Source organism: Neofelis nebulosa, chromosome 6 (assembly GCF_028018385.1).
Source record: "Neofelis nebulosa isolate mNeoNeb1 chromosome 6, mNeoNeb1.pri, whole genome shotgun sequence".
Classification (NCBI taxonomy): Eukaryota; Metazoa; Chordata; class Mammalia; order Carnivora; family Felidae; genus Neofelis; species Neofelis nebulosa.
Window position 1 is genome coordinate 141,159,336 of NC_080787.1, and position 24,455 is coordinate 141,183,790.

At 39.0% G+C, this 24,455-nt stretch overlaps 1 protein-coding gene across 1 annotated transcript in view; it reads left to right on the forward strand.

Moving 5' to 3' along the window:
- Window positions 1-4,001: 4,001 nt before the first annotated feature.
- Window positions 4,002-24,455, forward strand: part of MYCT1 (MYC target 1) — a 65,524-nt gene continuing 45,070 nt past the window's right edge. Inside the window, exon 1 of the mRNA XM_058735701.1 lies at window positions 4,002-4,172. Within this exon, the coding sequence (XP_058591684.1) occupies window positions 4,091-4,172 (82 nt within the window). The 5' untranslated portion in view covers window positions 4,002-4,090. The remainder of the gene's footprint in view (window positions 4,173-24,455) is intronic.

Consider the following 24,455-nt stretch of genomic DNA (forward strand, 5'->3'; position numbering starts at 1 on the left):
AAACATCATTTCAGTTTTAACAGGTCTAAGTGGGCCATTTTCATGGGGCATGTAGCAAGTGAAATTCTGGGCCAATCAAGATGGATAGAATAATGTTTCTCAACTCAGAATGAGATCCAAAGTGAATCAAGGTGGTGCCAGAGTGACTGAGAAAAAATGATTGGCAGATCTATGACAGATGATCAGCACAGATCTAGACAGAGAGGCATCAGGGATACCTAGGAGTGTGGATCATAATATGGATTCTAATGGGCTTTCATATTGGGCAGTAATTTGATCATTGTGGAAGAAGGCAGCAACTTATTGGTTCAGAGTGGGATCTAGTTAGAGAGAGTCAAGGCACTAACACATCACCAAGATATTCTGGAGAGTCAGAATAACGTCTCTTAAGCCAGAGCTGGTCTCAGAGATGGAGGCAAAACTCAACTGAGGAGTAGAGCAGTTCATATGACTGGAAGCCAGGCAAGCTAAGACCCTGAAACAATGCACCCAGAGGCTATCTCTGTCAAAGACTCAAGTGCTAACAGGACCTGAATGTCAATAATAAAATATAGAAGGTGTTTTTTATCTACTTGGGTCTTCTGTAGCCTCTGTAGCTTAAGGGGCTGTTCCAATGACTTTCTGATGAAGCATTGAGTCTGGTCACTATACTGGAGGTTGCTCCCTAGGACTTCTTCAGACAAGATTCCTGCTGTTCCTGACTGTTACTGGGGTTGGAGAAAAGGTGTGCCTCCCCAGATAGAGAAGCACAGACTGTACAAGACATGGAAATGAGACATTATTTGGGATGTGTAGAAATGGTGAGGAGACCTGCTTTTTGAAACATGGGAATGGCATAAGGTAAACCCGGGAAGAATGCCCCTAAAGACCAGAGTAAGACATCTCTATAGGGAGTGATTAACAATTTGCAGGAAGGAGAGTAACCATAGGTGTCACATTTTAAAAAGTTTTTTGCCACCTTCACCGTGAAGGCATATTAGTCATCTAAGGCTGCCATAACAGAACACCACAGACTGGGTGGTTTAAACAACGGAGATGTATTTTCTCATAATTCTGGAGGCTGCAAGTCTCCAGATCGAGACTGGTTTCTGCTGAGGCCTCTCTCCTCAGCTTGCAGACAGCCACCTTCTCACTGTGTCTACACACACACACACACACACACACACACACACACACACACCTCTGGTATCTCCTCATCTTCTTATAAGGACACCACCAATCATATTGGATTAGGGACCCATCCCCCTATGACCTCATATAACATTAATTTACTCTTGAAACATCCTATTTCCAAAATGACATGAGTCATGTGAGTTAGGGCTTCAACATACGAATTTTGAGGAGGCACATTTTAGCCCATAACAGAGGGGTATGAAATCAAAGGCAAGAATATTGTTCTAAGAGTCTAGGTAGGAGGAAATTGAGACCTGCACTAAGGTGCTGGTAGTGACAAGGAAAAGAAGATGGATAAGAGAGACATTTTAGGGGAATCTGGGTGGCTCAGTCACTTAATCGTCTGACTCTTGACTTCAGCTCAGGTCATGATCTCATGGTTTGTGGGCTCAAGCCCCGTGTTGGGCTCCATGCTGACAATATGGAGCCTGCTTGGGATTCTCTCTTTCCCTCTCTCTCTCTGCCCTTCCCCTGCTCGTGTGTGCTCTCTCTCTCTCTCTCTCTCTCTCAAAATAAATCAATAAACTTAAAAAAAAGACATTTCATAGAGAAAAGCCACAATTACTAAGCAACTGATTGAATATAGAGACTGAGAGAGAAGAATCAATAAATCAGCAGTCTTGAGCCTGAGTGACAAGCAGAATAATATTGTCCTTTAACAAAAAGAAGGCCTTTTTCTACATGTGGTTGTTTCTTTCACTTTGTCCTTCCTTCATTTTCTCTGGATACCAGCACCACTCCTGTTTCTTTCTCTGCCTCCCGTCTCCTCCAATTTGCAGCTGCAGCAGAAAGTCTGACATTCTCCACTAAGTTAATCTTTTGCAATACAATTCCAGGAAACAAATCTTTCTTGTCACTTCCACTGTGCCCTGCTCTGTCCCTCTTCCTACATTTTCAGGCATTGCAGTGATTTGCTTTGATTACTTCATTTGTTTGCTGTTTGTCTGTTTTTCTTGGTTAACTTCCTCCATGCTCATTTCTGGTGCTCTTTCTCTTGGGATCTCAATTACTGCCCTCGAGAATCACCATGTCTGAGTTATTACTTGATGATGTGCATGTGTAGAGATCATTTTAAAGCTTTTGTTTTTACTTCTATATATATTTTTATTTTGAGAGACAGAGAGAGTGCAAGTGGGGGAGGGGCAGAAAGAGGGGGAGAGAGAGAATCCCAAGCAGGTTTCCAGGTCAGTGCACAGAGCCCAACATGTGGCTCGATCTCATGAACCATGAGATTATGACCTGAGCCAAAATCAAGGGTTGGATGCTAAACTTACTGAGCCACCCAGGCACCCCATAAAGGGATTATTTTAAAGGCAATTTATTTTGAAGGAGGGAAACATAACAGAAATTTTAAAAAAGCACTACTTTACAAACTGTATAGCTTTTGGAATTCAGTTCCCCAAAGTGAGAATATAGTATTTAAAATCATTGCTATTACGTAAATCACAAAACTTAGAAAAATACACTCGAATAATACAATTTCTATCTTAATTTATTTATTGCTAAAAATACATTTTCTTGGCCCCCAACCTCCTACATTTTGATTCTTCAGGCCTTAGATAAGGTATTGACATTTGTATTTTAAATAAACTCAGGTGATGGGGCGCCTGGGTGGCTCAGTCGGTTGGGCATCCGACTTCGGCTCAGGTCATGATCTCAGTCTGTGGGTTCGAGCCCCGCATCGGGCTCTGTGCTGACAGCTCAGAGCCTGGAGCCTGTTTCCGATTCTGTGTGTCCCTCTTTCTCTGACCTTCCCCTGTTCATGCTCTGTCTCTCTCTCTGTCTCAAAAATAAATAAATGTTAAAAAAAATTAAAAAAAAAAAAAAATAAATAAATAAATAAATAAATAAACTCAGGTGATGAGGACATCCAGCCAGTTTTAAAGAGGACAACCATACCTTCTTTGGCCCACATAAGAGCTGAACACTGACAATGCAGATTTGGATCAGACAAGTTTTGAAACTATTGTAGATTCTTTTACATTTTTTTTTAATTAAAAAAAATTTTTTTAATGTTTATTTACTTTTGAGAGAGAGAGAGAGAGAGAGAGCACAAGCGGGGGAGGGACAGAGAGAGCGAGGGAGACACAGAATCCGAAGTGGGCTCCAGGCTCTGAGCTGTCAGCCAGAGCCCGACTAGGGACTTGAACTCACAAACCATGAGATCATGACCTGAACTGAAGTCGGATGCTTAACTGACTGACCCAGCCAGGCACCCCATAAACTATTACAGTTTCTTTTAAATAAAAAAGGACAGATGAGATATTCGGTTGACTTTGCTATTTGAATTTGATGAAATGGGAACATCTATAGGTAATTTTAAGGGAAAATGTCATGCCAATAGAGTTAAAGATGAGATCCAGACCTCCAAACAAATACAACAAAACAACAAAAAATTTAAAACCTGTTGGACATTGGTAAAAATACTTTCTCATTATATCCTGAAAATCCTTATCACAGTAGACATACAAAAATACTTATTTGTTTACCTAGTGTTCGTCAGGAACTAAAGATAAAAATTAATAAGTAAGTCCCAACTTCACATCTAAACCAATCCAACCACCTGTGTGTTTATTTGATAGGGGTTTACAATGAGAAATTAACATTGATAATAAATCTTACAATTAATTTTAACTTCTTTTTCTATTGTTATACCAAAATCTATGCCCATTAACACTTAGCAAATTAGGAAAGAAACATGAAAATGAATACAGTTGGACTAACTTGAAAATTTGCTGGGTCAAACATTGGTAAAGAGTAAAAGCCAAATGATTACTTTGAAAGTCATTGTTGTTCCAACTGCATGTGTTTTTTTTCCAGGATGATTCGATTGAGTGTGAGGGGAATCACCCAAATCAGCTTACAGTCTGAAGATACCTTTATTTCCTGCTTAATGTCCTGTGTCCTTTAAAGCAAAATGAAAAGAAAACTCAAATCCTCAGAAGTATTACTTCCTGTTGTTCTCTCTCCCCAAAGGCATCAAATTGGAATACTTATAGGTATGTGTGATTTGTATTTACCTTCATATCTTTAAATAACATGCTTCCTGATTTGGATACTGGGGCATTATCTGTTGACTTCTCACCATGGAAAATGAGCATTTAACTCTATCTTAGAGAGGTTTTCACCTCTCTTATATTCACATACACTTCCTGTCTTTCATGTTCGTAATGGCATATAATCTGAATTCTAGTTTGGTAAATATCCAGTATTTATATTACTATGACCAGATGAATGGAGTATACAGTTGAGTCATAGATTACTCTGTGACTACTCATCATTCCCCATACAATTCCCTGGTTTCTCAGGAATCAACAATTTCCTTGATATTTTGTTAGCTTTTTTTAAAAAAAATTTTTAATGTTTATTTATTTTTGACAGAGAGAGAGAGAGAGAGAGAGAGAGAGAGAGAGCGAGCATGAATGGGGGAGGGGCAGAGAGAGGGAGGCAGGATCTGACCTGGCAGCACAGAGCCCAATTCGGGGCTGGAGCAGTTAAGTCAGAGGCTTAACTGACTAAGCCACCCAGGCGCCCCCTGTTAGCTTGTTTTTTTGTTGTTGTTTGTTTATTTATTTTTTATTTATTTTTAATTTTTTTTAACGTTTATTTTATTTTTGAGACAGAGAGAGACAGAGCATGAACGGGGGAGGGTCAGAGAGAGGGAGACACAGAATCTGAAACAGGCTCCAGGCTCTGAGCTGTCAGCACAGAGCCCGACGCGGGGCTTGAACTCACGGAACGCGAGATCGTGACCTGAGCCGAAGTCGGCTGCTTAACCGACTGAGCCACCCAGGTGCCCCTGTTTGTTTATTTTTTATGAGACTTTCACAGACTCAACAGCCAGATTTCCCTGCCTAAGAGTCTAAATCTCCTCTCAATGTGGACAAATGAATCAGGTATCCCACCAGCTACCATATTGAGTGTGAGGTGATGTCAATCCAGTCAGACTCTTCTGAAACCTACGTGTTAGCTAGACTTGTGTTCTTCGTAAAAAGTACCTGGGGGGCAAAAGTAGGGGAAGAAGCTTTGGTAACATAGCTGCTACAGCCATGAGACCTAAGTCCTTTTCCTCTGCCAGCACCTTAGCTGGATGGGTTTTTCTCGGGAAGGTGACCCAAACCCTCATTCCTGAAGAATCTGAGTACTTGATGGGCTTGTCTTGTCCAGCTGAAGGACTCAATTTAGGACTACTGGGTGAGTGTGTATTAAAGGATTCCAGTTAATCCCCTCCTAGGTTCCAATTATAGCTCATCACATCCCATTGAACAATAGAAACCCAAATGCCCTCTGGAATTGGGACAATTATAATGCTCAGTTGGAGAAACCCTTTTCTTTGCCCCTTTTTTACAGAAGCATGAGGAGCCCACAATGGCCAGTAATCAGTTTCCAGTTCATTGTATCACAACCTGGTAGACACTTTCTTTTTCCAGGCCGTAAGAGTTTCAAAGCAACAGTATCTAAGGCTATAAAGACTTTCAGCAGAAATTCTTTCAGTGGAAATTAGATTATAGTAAGGGGAATTGCTGCCTCGATTTCCAGACCTGTGCACCATGGCTATGCTATAGGGGAGAATGTAGCATCTGTTGATCTCTGGTTTAAGGCACAGACTGCATTCTGTAAGACAATACCTCAGTCTCAGGATATTGTCTCCCAGCTCATGTGGTACTAGGACTTTAGCATTTCATATCACTGTTTGATCAAGACAACTACATCTGGGGGGTGTCTGGGTGGCTCAGCCAGTTAAAGCATCTGCCTTCGGCTCAGGTCATGATCTCGCAGTTCATGACTTTGAGCGGCACGTTGGGTTCTCTGCTGACAGCTCAGAGCCTGGAGCCTGCTTCAGATTCTGTGTCTCCCTCCCTCTCTGCTCCTTCCCTGCTCACACACACACACACTTTCTCTCTCTCTCTCAAAAATAAATAAACATTAAAAAAAAAAAAGACTGCTACATTTGGGTGATGAAGCACATTGAAAGTTAATGGATTTCATGGGTATGAAGTGATTATCAATTTTCTTTGCTACAAATTGTGCCCCCTAATCACAGATGCCATGTCAGACTTATCAGAGATATCAGAGTTGGCTGCTGCCATTTGCAGATTGGGCACTCAACAGTTGTAGTCAACAGGCTGGCCTTAGTGCGGGAAGCCCATGCTATTGCCTTCATGCATAGCCTCTCTTTCTGCCATCTGATCACTTTGCACATAGAATAGATCATTAAGCAAGCACAAGGCAAGGGAAAGAGACTCACTACCTCCACAGGAAAACCAATTTTGTCTATTCGGCTACCGAAAACCTTCACCAGCTATGCCCTCTGGTAGGCATTTGGTAGAAAACAAATACTTTCACACTTTCTTCGTTTTCCAAAGAATTCATCTACATGGCTCTTGTCCAGATTTTCTTGTCATCATTTTTTTTTATGTTTATTTATTTTTTGAGAGAGAAAGATACACACACAGAGAATGTGAGCTGTCCACACAGAGCCCGACATGGGGCTCAAACTCATGGACCGCGAGATCATGACCTGAGCTGAAATTGGACCCTTAATCAACTGAGCCACCCAGGCATCCCTCTAGTCATCAGTTGTCCAACTTGGTTCTTTGCAAGTTCCACACCAGCTGACCCATCTATTCATTTGTCCATAAATCAGTGTAGTTCGACAGCCCGGGCCATCTCTCCTTCCACACAAAGCAAATGTATGTAGCACTCCAATGTCTGCCGACGGGGAGGATTTTCCTTCCCCCCTGAGTGGGCTTAAGTACAGTGGCTGCTCCTTTCACCTGTGCTGGCATATCAGCAATTGATCTTGGAAGTAGGCCCAAGTTTTTCCTTTAACGTGTTAGAAAATTCCCCATGACGTCATAGGTGTGGGATGAGGAAACGACAGCAAAGCGATAGGAGCAGGTGGGACGAGACGCCGAGCCACGTGCATTTGATAGTGCCCTCCAGAGCTCTTGGAGCCGGATCTGTCTCACAGGTAACACTTCCATTTCACAATGACACGCTGCTGTTCACACACAGGTTTATGGCTGCATCCAAGGTGTGTAACAGATTGTGTGCTTGTCTATAGTATTAGTTTCTTGGAGCTGCTGCAACAAAACACCCACAAACCAGGTGGCCTCATAAAACAGAAATGTATTGTCTCAGAGTCTGGAGATAAGAAGTTTCAAATCAAGGTGTTGGCAGGGCCATGTTCTCTCTGAAAGCTCTAAGGAAGCATCTATTCTATGCCTTTTCCTTAGCTTCTGGTGTGGACAACAATCCTTGGCATTTCTTGGCTTGTAAACACATATTCTAACTTCTACCTCTGCTGTCACATGGTGTCCCTCCCTGTGTGTCTTTGTCCCTTTTCTCCACTCACAAGGGCACCGGTCATATTGGATAAGGATCCACTATGCTCAAGTATAACCCCATCTTAACTAATTACATCTGCAATGTCCCTGTTTCCAAGTAAAGTCATATTCTGAAGTCTAGGAAGGACACGGGTTTGGGGGACGCTATCCAACCTTGTATATATCTGGTCCCCTGGTGTGATGTTCAGTTTCTATCAGAGCCAAGAAAATTCTTTTCCAACCAAGAATGGTGGTTGGGAGAAGGAGGCGTGACCTTCCTCCCAAACCCTAAGAGTCTGTACTATCATTCTCTTACTGGGACTTTTCAGAGACTCCATACAGCATCTCTGTCAGCCCTGGATACTTCTACTACCTACTGCATCATAAAGCTCACAGATCAGGGCAACTGTCATGGCCTGGACCTGCCATAGATCTTCTTTTTCTCTGAGCCCTACTCAACACAAGCAACATTATAGGTTACATAAAGTAAATGGGCTGGAGAAGCTTGACCGAATGAGATGTGTATTACCTCTAAAATCTAAGGCTCAGCACATATTACTCTCCTTGCTCCATATTGGGCTGTGCAACATGTCTCTTACTCTGGAAGAGAGACTCTGATGTGCCTCATATCACCGGACCCATAGAAACTTAACCAGTGAGGCAGGACGCAGAGCTTACAGTAACGTTTATCTCCCATCTCAGGCTAATTAATAGGTGTTACTAAGGAATTTAAGGTGCTGGCTACTTCCTTCTCACCAGGTCCAGTTAGAATAATGTCACCAATGTAATGGATCAATGTGGTATTCCGAATGTCCCCTTGAGTCACATATTATGATAGCAGAAGAATGGATAAGATCCATTAAAAGTATACTCTGGCCTGTACGATATAAATGCAAATTGCTTCTACTCTTCCCTCACTGATGAGATGGGAAAAATTGCCAAGCCAGTACCTTCATATCAAGGGCTGTTTTTATTTGCTCCAGCAGATACCACATCTGGAAATGCAGCAGTGATTAGTTTTGCTACTTGATTAAAGTAGCGATAACCTACTGCCACTCTGTGTAACCCATCTGGCTTTTGCTCAGCTAAATCAGATTTGTTAGATGAGGATATGGTAGGAATCACTAGCCTTGCACCTCGCAAGTCTTTAATGGTGGCACTAATCTTGACAATTCTCCAGGTACGTGGCATTCCTACTGTTCACCATCTTGGAGGAGAGTGTGAGGATGTGGGAGCCATTCAATTCTAGCACTTTCCAGTCTTCCTTTTCTTCCAAAATGGACTTCATTCCATGTATCAGGGAATGAGTTTGAGATTCTACCAAATGCTAATTATATCTGTTTCCACTGGACATTTTGGAACTTTGGGATAATATTTAAATATGTTATTAGGAAAGCTCATAAATATATACAGAAGTAGAGCAAACTCCTGTATACCTATCATGCCCTCGAAGATAGACATAGACAAGACTGTCACTGACTCCATAAGTCCCTGCTCTGACTATGGGATCAAGTGTTTTGGGGTCCCCAGATTCAGGACAGAATCAAATCTCTTCTGAAAGGACTGGCTATTCAACTTTCTCCAGTAATCTGGGGAGTAAATAGCCTCAGGTTCTCTGGAGAAATTTCAGGGAATGATTCACAGTTTTTACTTATGGCCAACTATACGTATAAGGCCCTTCTTCAAAGAAACCCTTTATAGACTCTCAGTCTAAAGACTCAGAGTTAACAAAGTGGTTTAGATTTGAAAACTAATTAAGAGGCTATGAATCCCCACTTTGGCAACTGCATTATGTTTCTGCCCAACACACCTAAAACATTTCTCTTAATGTAATTTTTCCATGAAATTTTGAAATAAATTGTCTTAAAAATTTTGGTAACATAAAGGAGGAATCTAATAAAGCTCCAGTCTTAGTCTGAGTCTCTGTTCTTTGTGGGTGTTGTTTCCTCTTTCAAATAACGTTTAAAATCTTTTCTTTTTTCTTCAATCTTTTGGAATTTCAATAGGATAATGTATTTATTTAATACATTTTATTTTTTTTTAATTAATTGCGTCTTTCTTATTACTGAGACATTCTATTCTACCTTTTTACTGAACACTTACACATCTACATTATCTTTGTTCCCTTTTTCTGGGAGAATATTTATTGAATATTAGATCTTCTGCTTGCTTGGCTTCTGTGTCTCTTCTGCTCTTTTTCTTTTTCTTTTTTTAAATTCTCTTTAACAGACATTCTGCAAGATTATCTGACGCTATTTTTGGTCTTTAATTTTTTATTTCAGCAATCATAATTTTAACCTTTAAGCGTTCTTTCTTCCATTTTGCTTTTCATGCTCTTCTGGTTTTATTTATAGACACAATAACTTCTTAAACCTCTCTCCGAATATTAATCTGGCCTTCTGAATTATCTTGGTCACCTCTGAGCACAGTTTTTGCTTATTTATGTACTTATGTTGGTTCTTCTACTTTAAACTGCCAATCCTCATATAGCTGGAAATTCATTCTCAAACAGCTGGAAATTCTTTACATTGAAGAAAAGAGACCGAAGACGTGGTGTGGGTTTCCTTTCCGTTGAATATAAATGTCTTTATTCTTGCTACTCTTTTTCCTGAATGGTAATTTTTACTGAGAGCTCTCTGTGAGGAAGCATGGGCTGTGTGTCACTGAACAGCCATTACTTCGAGTGATTGTCCAGTTCCAGGTTACTCAATTACCTATTTGAGGAGACCTTTGTTCTTGGGCACCAACATTGACACTAGAAACCATAGCCTCCTCCGAAAGGCTCATTAAAATTCTTTAGGAAGAGTCATAACATTTGTTTCTCCTCCCTTCCCCCCGCTCCTCCCTCCAGTCCTAGGCAAACTGGGACAATGACCCTCAGTGGGCTATCTACATGAGCTCAGTGAGATGGCAAAGAAGCAAAGAAGTGTCTTTGTTGTACATATAGATCATCAATTAACCTCCTCTTTCCAGCAATAGTTCTCTCCCCTACTCTGCTCACCTTCCTGACTTGGGGCAGGAATCCCTATACGGTATGTCGTTTGCTCTGTAGAAACCACATAGGGTATTTCTGCTCTGGTTTTCTTTGTTGGTTTCATCCATTAACACACATCCTTCGGTCTTCCAGAAATCTGTTACAGTCTCTCCTATACTAAAGATACTCTCTCCTATTATCTGTCTCATTTTGCAGTCATCCTTTTTTTGTGCTTGTTTTGTTCTTTTTATTCTTTTATTTCATTCAGGGTCAGTGTGGATGGATGGAAGACAAATGAGTGAGCTGTTTGCTGTCTTGAACTAGATACTTTTTTTCTGTTATATTGACAAGATATTATTTGTGACTTTCTACATTTCACATGGAAAAAACTTTAAACAAATCCAGAAGTAGACAGAATGCTTCACCTAATTTTATACACATCTGTCTTACAATTTTCAAGATTTTGCTATATTTGCTTTATCCAATATTTTAAACATTATTTTTCTTTTGATGAAGTATTTTATGGAAAATCTTAGATGTCAAGTTATTTCATAATTACATACTTTAGTATACATGTCTTTTAAAAAAATGACATTTTCTTACATAACTGCAGTACATTGTCAGTGACAAAATCAATAATAGCACTTTGAGGCACCTAATATTCAATATATCCATCTATACTTAAATGCTCACAATTGTCCCCCAAATTATTTCTTACAGTATTCTTTCTTCCTCTCCTTCTTTCTTTCTCTGTTTGTTTGTTTCTTTCTTTCTTTTGAACTCAGGATTCAAACATGGTCCACACTTGGCCCTTAATTGCTAAATCTCTTAAGCATATTTATACCTAAAGCAATTGTCCTCCCCCTCCCCCCTTATTTCTCCTGCCATTGATTTCTTAAATTTTTTTTTTTTTTTTTTTGCAACGTTTTTTATTTATTTTTGGGACAGAGAGAGACAGAGCATGAACGGGGGAGGGGCAGAGAGAGAGGGAGACACAGAATCGGAAACAGGCTCCAGGCTCCGAGCCATCAGCCCAGAGCCTGACGCGGGGCTCGAACTCACAGACCGCGAGATCGTGACCTGGCTGAAGTCGGACGCTTAACCGACTGCGCCACCCAGGCGCCCCTCCTGCCATTGATTTCTTACTGAAATGGAGCCAATTGTCTTACATGACATCTGACATTCTAGATTTATCTCTTTGTTTTTTCATGGTGTCATACTTCATATAAACGGGAGTTCATTCTAACATTTTTTATTAAATCAGGCACACTTTCTTTTTTCTTTTTTCTTTTGAGACAAGAACAGAGGAGAGGCAGAGAGAGAGGGAGAGAGAACCCAAGCAGGCTCTGTGTTGTCAGCGCAGAGTCTGATGCTGGGTTGAATCTCAGGAAAGATCAACACCTGAGCAGAGTCAGATGCTTAACCGGACTGAGCCACCCAGATGCCCCAGATACACTTTCTTGTTAGGAATTCTTAGTGCTATGGAGAGCTTGACATTGGCTCATACTAGGAGGCGTGTGTTCGGTTGTTCTTTTCATGATGCTAAATTGCTTAGAGGGCTCTGGTGATGACAGCCCAATACCTTTATTGTAATGTTCCCTTTTAACCTGTGTTTCCACGAGTCTACTCAGTGATAACCTGTGCTTAATTAGCTATTTCATTAGGTGTCACAAAATGGTGATTAAAAAAAAAAAACTCTATCATTTCTTCTATGTTGAGTACTTGGAAATATTCTGTAAGAAAAGCTTTGCTTCCTCAGCTGGGGTTACCCAGAGATAGTCTGTTTATGAAAGATGGGATAAACATTTTTCTTTCCTCTTAGTTTTTAATGTTCAGAGTATGCAGCATCCGGCAGTAGTCATCATTTCTATAAGAATTATTGTTATTATTGGGGCGCCTGGGTGGCTCAGTCGGTTGAGCATCTGACTTTGGCTCAGGTCATGATCTTGCAATCTGTGAGTTCAAGCCCCACATCCGGCTCTGTGCTGACAGCTCAGAGCCAGGATCCTGCTTTGGATTCTGTTTCTCCCTCTCTCTCTGCCCCTCTCCTGCTCATGCTCTGTCTCTCCCTCTGTCAAAAATAAGTAAACATTAAAAAAAAATTTTTTTAAGAATTATTGTTATTATTGTAATAATTATTATCTAATTGTTCTTTAGGTTTCTCCAAATGCCCTGTACATTTGTTTTTGGCAGAATCATTGTTTAAAAGAGTATAAAAATTGCCAGGTGGCAGGGTATTTTGATGTCTGGTGTGTTGTTTATTTCTAGTTTCATTTCTTACTTATTAATTTTTCAAAAACTTCATTAGAGTCTAAATGAAATGTGATCGATTTCACAGATTTATAGTGTTTACTTTGACATACCCATATGTCAAACCTTCACAACAATCACGGTAAACAAATAGTTCCATTACTTCCAAACAATTCCTCCTGTGCCCCTTGGTAATCCACTCTTACCTCTCTTGGCAACCACTGTTCTTGTAATCATTAAGAACTAGTTTGCATTTTCTAGAATTTGATAGAAGTTGATACATATCATCTGTTGCCTGGCTTCTTTCACACAGCATAGTGATTTGGAGATTCATTCACATTGTTGTTTATATCAATAGCTTGTTCCTTTTCATTGCTGAGCTGCATGAACACATCACAACTTGTTTATCCATTTGCCAGTTGATAGACGTTTGGGTTGCTTCCAGTTTGAGCAATTACAAATAAAGCTGCCATGATTATTCTGGTGCAAGTATTTTTAAAGACCGATAAGGTCTTTTTTTTTTTTTTTAATCTACTCTGTGGATGTCAATTTTAGTTGGTATGTTCAGAGCTCTGTTGTCCAATACAGTAGCTACTGGCTACGCATAGCTATTGAGCTATTAAGCCTCATCTGACCTGATACATACTTTAAGTGCAAAATACGTACTAGATTTCAAAGATAGTACCAAAAAAGAATGTGATATATGTCATTAATATTTTGTGTATTAGAAATATAAATTATGTTATGTATAATATATATAATTTATATATTATATAATATATAATTTATATTATTATATATTATATATAAATTATATTATGGATTGCATGTTGAAATTACAATATTTCATGATAAGGGTTTCTTTTTATTTGTTTACTGTGACTGCTAGGAAATTCTGAATGACATAGATTGGCAGTGTTTGTTTAGAACCTTACCATTTAATGTAGTTATATAGTTGGATTTAAGTCTGCCATTTTGTTGTTTTCTATTTGTTTCTCTCTGTTTCTTACTTCTCTGGTCAGTATTTTTCATAGCCCTTAGGTAGTTGCTTTGGCTGGAGGCGGGCAGGTATTTTACCAAAAGTTTTAGTTATAATTAGCAGAAGAAATGGGTTGCAGTGAGATTACATCCCCAAAACACAACTGGAACTAGCATGATTACATTTTTAAAAAAAAGGAATATTGCTCGTTGTACTTCTGCTTATTTTAACTGATTGGGTTCCTTACCGCCCCCCCCCCACCACCTAATACAGAATTCTACTTTTCTCATGTAGTGGTTGAATGGTGGTCCTCAACCCCCTCCAAAATATGTCATTTATACCTATGCATGTGACCTTTTTGGGGGAAAAAGAAAGAGTTTTTGCAGATGTAACAGTTTAGGAGGTGAAGATGAGATCATCCTGGATTATCCATGGGCCCTAAGTCCACTGGCTAGTATCCTTATCAGAAGCAGGAAAGACACAGAGATACAGAGAAGAAGGGAAGTCAAGATGGAGGCAGAGATTGAAGTAATGTGTCTATAAGCCCAAAACGCCAGATTGCTGGCAGCTACCAGAAGCTGGGATAAAAGCATGAAATAGATTCTCCCCTAGAGATCTCAGAAGAAACTAACACAGCTGATAGCTGGATTTTGGACTTTTGGCCCCCAGAACTTTGAGAGAATGAAGTAATTCTTCGTGTTTCAAGCCACCCAGTTAGTGGCAATTTGTTACATTAGCCCTAGAAGACTAATATACCTTATTATTTCTTTCCACTTGCTCTGTCACGGACTGACATAGGCTTGCGAGTTAATAAACTATTTAAGTTTCAGGTGTACTATTCTCTTCTCAGATTTGTAATCTGGGACCTCTTAGGCAACATAAGAACCTTGTATCCTTGATAGTGCCTGTGTTTTTGTTGTTGTTTATTGAAGGTAATTAGGTAATTATGTGTGAGGAAAGTATAATATTTACTCTTTGAATTCAACATATTAAAAAAAGAAGGGGAAAAATCAGATCTTTAAAATATTTTCCTGCAGGGGCGCCTGGGTGGCTCAGTCGGTTGGGCATCCGACTTTGGCTCAGGTCATGATCTCGCGGTCTGTGAGTTTGAGCCCCGCGTCGGGCTCTGGGCTGACAGCTCAGAGCCTGGAGCCTGTTTCGGATTCTGTGTCTCCCTCTCTCTCTGCCCTTCCCCTGCTCATGCTCTGTCTCTCTCTCTGTCAAAAATAAATAAACATTAGAAAAAAATTTTTTAAATATTTTCCTGCAGGTAGCGATCTAGATGACCTTCTGGTGTTTTAAAGAAGGCATGTTATTGTTTTTGGAAAGGTTCTTAAACATTAAGGTATTAACTCTGTAACCCACTTTTCTCTAAACATTTAGTTGGTTGACAAAAATTTAGATTCAGTGGTGACTTACATTTAATGAGGTTGAGCTGCCTGAATGCCCCAGTTATATAAGAGGACCTTCACTAAGGCATTGAGAAACACCTTGGTGAGGGGAACAGGAGCAACCTTGAAAAGCTCTGTGACGGCTGTTCTCTGTCCACTGAATATGATGGTGAGAGGTGGGCTCATTCATTTCATTGGAGACGGTGGAGCGGCAGAGGCTGGGGCAGCTCCTGATCACCAAAGACAAGGTGGACACATTTACCCTAATAGATACCAGGTTTCAAAGTTTCAGCACATTTTGTCCTGAAGGGATCTTTGGTGGAAGCTATTTGATCACAGTGTCCTTCGGACTAAAATAGATTGACAGCCTACTTACATGTTTTAGATCCAAATGGCAGAAAAAAGTATTTCTAAATCTGGTTTCCTAGGAGGCGATTGCAATGCTCAGAGTCTCTTACGGAGGGGAGATCAGACTCTTCTTCTAAGGAAGGATTCTGCACAACTGACACAAGATTATATTGTAAAATTCCCCCCGAGTCATTCGCCAGAGTGCCTATGTACAGGGAAAGAAGGAAATAGCCTGGCTTTCCAAGAATTATCAGGCACATAGCTCTAAACTGATGTTCGTGTCTAAGAATTCGAAATGCTGTTTTGTTCCACCTTTCAGAGTGAGGGTCATGGTCAGATGAGAGATGGAGCTTTGTCCCAAGTTTGAATCACAGTGGCGCCTTGATTCATCTCGTGGTTAGTTCCGCATTTATGGAATGCATAATTGGAATATGCAAGTGGCACAGCTGGCAGGACCCAGCTCTCTGATATGCGGAGGAAGGGACATTATGGTAGAAGGAATCAAGTGGAAGCCACTGCAACTTCCTCTTGCTGTCCCAATAGTAAGCCCTGTCCCTCTCCGGAAGGTGTGACCAGAATAGAGAAAATCGAGGGTGCCGAAACCTAACGATTCCTACTGGCTCTTTTGGAGGTCCTGGTACTATCCCTATGGCCTTTCTCCAAGGTGAGAGATAGCAGCACCAGTCAAGCAGACACCCCTACTCAGAGTTTCAGCTCCACGGAGCCCTTCTTTTTTCTTTCTTTCTTTTTTAATGTTTATTTATTTTTGAGATAGAGACAGAGTGTGAGCAGGGGAGGGGCAGAGAGAGAGAGGGAGACACAGACTCCGAAGCAGGCACACAGAGCCCGACATGGGGCTCAAACCCACGAGCCGTGAGATCATGACCTGAGCTGAAGTCCGATGCCCAACTGACTGAGCCACCCCAGGGCCCCTCCACGGACCCTTTCTTGGAAGCATCTAAGTTTCATAATTCCAACTTCTTGCTTTCGTTTCTCCAGCTTCAGAAGCGGTAGCTGTTTCCTGAAGTTGCCATTGTTATAATTCCTTGATGCTCGGTTTAGCTGTTCAGTTCTTTAATACTACAATAAAGAGGCTGACTGCATACATTTTGGTGTGTGTTACCTCTCCTCCTTCTGCTTGAATCTGGACAAGCTGATAAGAAAGCCCGTGCTCCCTCCTTTGGTTCTGGTGGGAAGTTGAAACCACATCAACTCCTGCCTCCAGGGAGCCCTCACCTTGGTTCCACTCCATCTCTGGCCACACTGAAACCCCCAAACCTGTGTCCTGTCTGTTCTGACTTTTTTTAGACACGCCTGGGAAACTTTGCTCTACCTAGAAAACCTCACTTTTTAAGTGATAAAACTTTCATACCTTCTTGGTATGTCAGCGGGGCGTTGGGGGGAAGGGTATCATCAGTCTTGACATTGGAAACAAATTTTGGATGGATGTCCTATAGTTCACATGTTGATAAATGAATTTGTATGCTATGATAGTTGATAAATATCCACAGTTATTAGTGTGCATTTATTCTCTATAATTTTTAAGTGGTTTAATGCTTTTTTAAATGCTTTCTCTTTTAAAAAAATTAAACAATATAAATGCTTTCTCTCTCTCTCTCTCTCTCTTTTTTTTGCTTTTAACATACTCCATCTGATATTGAGAATGTGACCTATTATTTTTGTGCTTGTTGTTTGGTATTTTTAGATCTTAGTAAAAATATTTCAAACTTTAAGAGTCATTGTACCATAGATGTATTTCTTGTACATAGCAGAGAGTTGAGTCTGCTTTGAGATACAATCAGAAAGTCTTTTCTTAATGAGTTTAGTCCATTTGTGTTTCCCAATATGATAGACACGTTTAGTGTTAACTCTGTCATCATAGTTTGTTATGCTCCTTGTTTTCTCTGTGTATGTGTTAATATATTTCATTATACAGCTTGGTTTTCTTTTATTTTTCATGTAGGTGTAATTAATTGCTAATTTGATAGCTTCATATTTTTATTTTAGTGGTTGTCTTTATCCAGTACCTACTTCTAATTCAGTTTAGTGTCTCTGCATGTTCTATATATTTAGATGGTATTTACTGACTCTTAAATATTAGCAATGCATATTTGTTGTTCTTCCTCTTTCTTTCTTCCCCTACTTTTCCTACTCAAATCAATATTATTTAATCGTATTCTTTTTCTTACTGTTTATGCTTAGATATTTTATAAATGTATATTACTTGAATTATTAGCTCCTATATAAAGATTGATAGAGACTGCTCATCAAAGTCACCATGATTTATGAATTCAGTTTATAACTGAAAATGTTTTTTTCTTAATGTTTATTTTATTTTTGAGAGAGGGAAAGACAGAGTATGAGTGGGAGATGGGCAGAGAGAGAGGGACATACAGAATCTGAAGGAGGCTCCAGGCTCTGAGCTGTCAGCACAGAGCCCGGCGTAGGGCTTGAACCCATGAACCATGAGATCATGAACTGAGCCAAAGCTTAACTGACTGAGCCAGCCAGGTGCCCCCTATAATTGAAAATGTTTTAAAGGATTTCTAGAAATATTTGTAGGAGGGAAAACCATAAAATTCATGGATTTTTGCTGATTAGAGGTGGTGTGGACAGACCTCAAAGATATGGAATATTAGTCTTTTTTAAAAAAAAATTTTAATGTTTAGTTTTAAGAGTGGGAGACAGAATGCAAGAAGGGGAGGGGCAGAGAGAGAGAGAGAGAGAGAGAGAGAGATACAGAATCCAAAGTGGGCTCCAAGTTCTGAGCTGTCAGCACAAAGCTGATGTGGGGCTTGAACTCATAAGCCATGAGACCATAACCTGAGCCTAAGTTGGATGCTCAACAGACTGAGCCACCCAGGCACCCTGATATGGAATATTAGTCTTAATGATCCAAATATATATACATTATTAAAAATCAGGACGTCTGGATTGCAATTGTAAAAAATATGCACTTTTGATCTACCTAGTTTTTTTCAAACCTGTAAAATTTTCTTGCCATTATTATTATTACTCCCATTATCAATGCATGTCTGGGTTTCTGGATTCATCACAAAAGGAGAGCGTCAGCTAGTAGAGGGGAGAATAAATTTTCTTTCTATTCTTTGTGTAGCAGAACATGGCTTATCACTGATTCCATTTCCTACCCAGTTCTATCACCTTTATAGCTAATAAGATTCCTCCTAGATTTTGCAAGTTGCTTAAATTTCAATATTACTGAAATTTAAATTTTCTTTTTTAGTCTTTTTATATATTTTAGTGATGAATTTAGAAAGAATACAATGGTTTTCCTTGACTATTTGGTCCTTTTCCTAAACTTGATCATTAGCACATTGATCTTTGACAAACAGCCTGTTTGACCTATATACTAGGAGCTATAGTGTATTTTTCACTTCTGCAAAAAGCAAACATCTACAGTTTTTATTATGTCTTTCTTTTTATCAGAGGTTTAACTTTAAGCAACCATAGCACCCTCTGGAATTAAATATGAATCCTTATTTTCCAATTACTTTTAGATTTCTAGAGTAGTGAGTAGTACTTATGCTGCTTAGATAGAGAGCAAGGTACTCCCACATTTTTATGAATGAGACTGACCAATTCATAATTTTAAATTACCAGTGTTATATCTATTATCAAGTAAACCCAGCTGATTAAAAATTGAGCAGCTGAATATTTAGCTGGTCCCATTCAAAAAAGTAGAGCAAGCAACTTGAAATATTTTTATGTTGAATTTCAGTTGGAGAGGTAAACTTTTTTTTGCATAACTAATGAAGGCCAAAACCAGAACTTTTTTCAGGAAACATAAAATATACTGGAAAATTTGTATAATACAACAAGCAAATAACTGCATTTCAAGGCAAGAATTCTAATTCAAAAAATAAGCAACTAATTTCGATAGAAGAATTCTACCTTATGCTCATAAATCTTGCTCTGCACCTTTTTGAAAATGGGTAAAGGATGAAGAGGTTAAGTAACTGCAAAAGATGTCTTCCTATGGGCCTTGAGAACTGAGATTTTTATGGCATTGCACTTTTTAAAAAAAATGTTTATTTTTGAGGGAGGCAGTATGAGTGGGGGAGGGGCAGAGAGAGAAGAGGACAGAGGATTAGAAGTGGGCTCTGTGCTGATAACAGTGAGTCCGATGTGGGGCTTGAACTCCCAAAATGTGAGATCATGATCTGAACCAAAGTTAGATACGCCCAAGCTACCCAGGCACCCCTATAACATTGCAGTTTTAAGCTAGCTGATTATCAATAAAAAAGTATAAATCTGACAATGCCTATACTGTCTGGTAATCAAAATACACATAGCATGCCTAATGCAAATGACTAAAATGAAAAGTATGATTTGCACTTGTAACGGGGGTGTTGTAGGCTAGATACAAGCAATGTGGTTTTTTTGGCCACAGTAGTTTGGACAGCAGAGAGAGAGGAGTTCTGTATTGCCATCTTCTGGTCAGTTTCATCAACTTCTTCTGGTCAGTTTCATCAACCCCTCCCAGTGCTTCATCACATGGTGGATGAGGTTTAACAATAGACCCTTAAGGAGGCTGACTTTTCTAAACTAATGCTTTTATCGGCACAAATATATGTGTTTATTAAACTGACTGTGTACATTGTGACAAATGAAATGCCCTAATTTTAGACATGGATGGTTTGTAAGTTTCAAAGGGCTGGGATTGTAATTGTTTTGTTCATCATGGCATTCCAAGTACCTACCACTACTTATGCATGGCACACGTGGGTGGTCAGTGTATAGATGTTGAATACTAATAAAAGGTTTTGTTACTGTCTTTATATAGTCTTGACTTCATTTTTCAGAATCAAATGGAAATTGATTCCTGACTCTGAGGCCTCTGGGCCACCTCAACGGTTTTCTAAGTTCTTCACCTTGTTTCTCGTTTCATTCAATATATTCCTACTACTAGTGGGCATTAAAAAGCCCCAGTCTTCTGTGACAGAGGTGAGTTTCTTCCTCTTCCACACATCCTGTCTTTCCAAGTGTCCACGTTAATTTCGGACACTGGATGCTTTCTCCATGGAATATACAGACAACACCGGAGATCCCTTGCTAGCTCTGAAATTTTGTCTTTTTGATTCCTTTATTCTCTACTATGGAGAATATGGTTTGGCCATAGTGACATTTGGGTTATCTGTAACATATGTGCCACCAGAAATTGGGCCATATGCCTTTTTTTGGAATGCCTCTTTCCGATGAATGGTCTCAGAGAATGCAAATTTTGGCTTCAGAACCAAATGACCTACTGTAAATTTTGCTTACTGAATCTGGAGGGACTAAGCATCATGTGGTCCAACCTATGCAATCTGTGTATCACAAACAGCGGCACAGCAATTTTGAGCGACTTGTTTAAAGTTATAAAGCACCCCAGGAGTAGATGTTCTTTAGCAGTTTTGCCACCTTTTTTTCCGTTGAATCGTTGAGACACATTTGCTTCTCTGGCACAGGACAAATAGTTTTATAGAAAAACTCTTTCCTCACAGTCTTATAAGTGAGAAGTGACTTTTCTTTCCTTATTTGATTATGTCATTATGCTTCATACTTATTCCTGGTATATTTCTGGGAGACACTTCATGTGAGATTAGCTTTCTCCTTTCAGCCCCTGGATATATGCACCCTTCTTTTATCATCGCTTACTTTTCCTTTCATACCAGTTTATTCTTTCACTATCCTCCTCCAGACTCACTGATTTCTTTGAGGCTTTGTATCTTCCTGTCTTGGCTTGGTCATTTCCTCCCTGTCCTGTGATTACTGTGATCACAAATATTTCTTGGTGTAAAACTTCTGAAATTAACTGAGGCTTTATGAAAAAACGTTTCCTAGCAAAGAAACTCACATTTTACTGAAAAGTATAATTTTTGTGTATGATCAGCTGCATTGTTCTTTTAACATTTTTAAATAAAAATAATAACTACCATAGTTGAATACCTACTATGTGTCAGCCACTATAGGAAGCACTTTCCATACATAATTTTCTAATACTTATAAACTTCTTATGATGTCAGCATCATGTTATCCTATTTTGGAAATAAAAAGATAAAGACTTAGAAACTAAAAGCAATGGGTCTAAGGTCATTTACCAGAGGTGATATTTGAATCCAGAATTCTCTGAGGCCAAATTTTGTGTTCTTCTCATAAGACTATATTACCTTTTAATACTATAGGTGCTTATTTCTACCGATAGGGAAAAATTCATGATAGGGTAATTCCAGTCCCCTCCCGAAGACTCCCCTTCCTACCCCGCTTGCCTCAGGTGCCAAATTACTAGGAATGCGGAAGTAACAGACTTTAAATTGTCCCCTCTGCCTAAGCTCTGGTGGCGCAGACCTGGCTCCACCTCTGGAGAGTGATCTCCTCTGAGCCCGCCAGAAATAGACCTTCTGCCTTCCACGATCTCCAAGTGCCACTTGGTTCTTCTGCCAGGTGCTCCAGATCAAGTTCCGTAACACTACTATGTCATCACTACTTTATAAAATCTGAATAGCCCTGGGGCTATTTGAAAATAATCCACATTTTCATGGATGCCTTTTCCAAATCTGGCAATTATAGGACACTACTATCCAATAAAGCTTTCCATGGTGATGGAAATTGTACCTTTGGTGCCCAATATGGCAGCCCCCAGCCTCCATGCAGGTATTGAACACATGAAATGTGGCTGGTGTGACTGACAAATTCAACCTCTAATGTAATGTTACCTTAGTTAATTTTAAATGGCCAAAACTGGCTACCGTTTTGAAAAGAGTGACTATAGAATATACAAACTTTCTTGCAATTGTTTCCTATGGTACCAGTGTTTCAGCATCCTTTGCCCACTCTTATATCCTCTGTTCTGTTTGGCCACTTTGAAATCATGTGAGAAAGGCAAAAAAAGTAATTCGCATCCTTGATTATAATTTTGGTAACGGGTGTTACTGGATACTACTCTTAAATGTTATTTTCTAATAAAAACATTATGGTATCACACATCTTTGCTCTTGCTTAGCTTCTTTTCAATGAATGTTAAAAACTTAACACTTTTCTTCTTAATTGGGACTTAATTAACTTTAATGTGTAATGTAAAGGTTTTCCTTTAACACCACTAATTCACAGTTTCTTTTCAACGCGGCACAACTTCATTTCTTGTATGTATGCTCTATTCTCATGCATTCAGTGATTATGGTGCAAAAAAGCTGAGGCTATATCCTCTACATTATAGGGTAGCATCTCTGTGTCATATAATTTACATACCAAAACATTTTTATTTTATTTTTTTTTTTATTTTTTTATTTTTTATTTTTTTTTTCAACGTTTTTTATTTATTTTTGGGACAGAGAGAGACAGAGCATGAACGGAGGAGGGGCAGAGAGAGAGGGAGACACAGAATCTGAAACAGGCTCCAGGCTCCGAGCTGTCAGCACTGAGCCCGACGCGGGGCTCGAACTCACGGACCGCGAGATCGTGACCTGGCTGAAGTCGGACGCTTAACCGACTGCGCCACCCAGGCGCCCCCAAAACATTTTTAAAAACTCAAAATGAATTTGGGATAAGCTGGTTTTCATGTATGCTTTTTTAAAAAATATGTTTTAATGTTTATTTATTTTTGAGAGACAGACAGAGAGAGACAGAGCATGAGCAGGGGAGGGGCAGAGAGAGAGAGGGAGACACAGAATCAGGCTCTGTCAGCACAGAGCCTGATGTGGTCTTGAACCCACGAGCTGTGAAATCATGGCCTGAGTCAAAGTCGGACGCTCAATTGACTGAGCCACATAGGCACCCCTCATGTATGCTTTTAAAAAGATATTATTCACAAAATATATTTGTTTAACAAGCTAAAACATACAGTTAAATAGATTTAAAATAAATAAAAACTTAAAAATTTGTAAATATATAATATGAACTCATATAATAGATATCTACCTTGTTTCTAAAATACGACTCATTGCTTGATTTTTTATAGTATAAAATAAATCATGACTTTACCAAAAATACTCCTCTAGAGGTTTCTTTAAGTCATGAACTCACATGTTGTATTAAAAAGATATTATAATTATCTTTTGAGGAGTGTATCTATTGCCTATGTATGATAAAATAAAATTATTTTGATAAGGGCAAATTCAGGTTACGATAATAATAAAACAGTTGTATGAAGCAAACATTTGTACTTTAGAGTGTGTAAAACAGTTTCAATTACAAGATAAAAGTATTTGGACATTGATAACTTTGGCTGTATGGGCATTTGTTATCCGCTAAAGTAAACTGTGCATGATAAAAAAAAAAAAAAAAAAAAAAGAAAAGAAAAGAATCACTCCTAGGGGAATACAATTCTACTGATTATACAAAGATTTTCAAGGACATTGCTCAACTGTCTCCTCCCAAGGAATTCTTCTCTTAGGGTGTGAACCAAGTAAGAGGAAATGAGCCTTTAATAAAACTTAAAAACAACCACTACAGTGCTAGCTTGCTTTTTGTTTTCAAATTTTTAATGGCCTTAAGAGACAGGGAAAGAGGCTGATGGAAGAAAAAGTTGGAGAAAAAAAATTAGTTATTTACAGCATTATATTTCTCTTAATATAATAACACCATTCTCAATCTTAGACAGCATTTTATTTGTTTTTGTTTTTGTTTGTTTTGTTTTCTTTTATTCTTAGACAACATTTTATTTGTAACCAACAAGTACATTGGGTAGAGAATACTACTGAGAATATTTTCTATCTGGACAATGTATTTGAATGCTTAGCCATAGCCTGCCATGAGTCATGAATGCCACCAAGACCGGTAGGTGTGATAAGATTTTTTTTTTCCACCTATAGGAGAGTACAGACTATCTTTCTCCTTTTATTGGTTAGGTATATTTCTTCAAGGTAAAATTTATTTTAAATTATTCAAAATTATAAAAGCATGCCACTGTCACAATGACAATAAATATATCCAAGATTTAATATTCACTGAAAAATATTTTCTATCTTTGTTTTGCTGTTTGTCTTTTCTGTTTCTTTTAGTCATTTAATTTT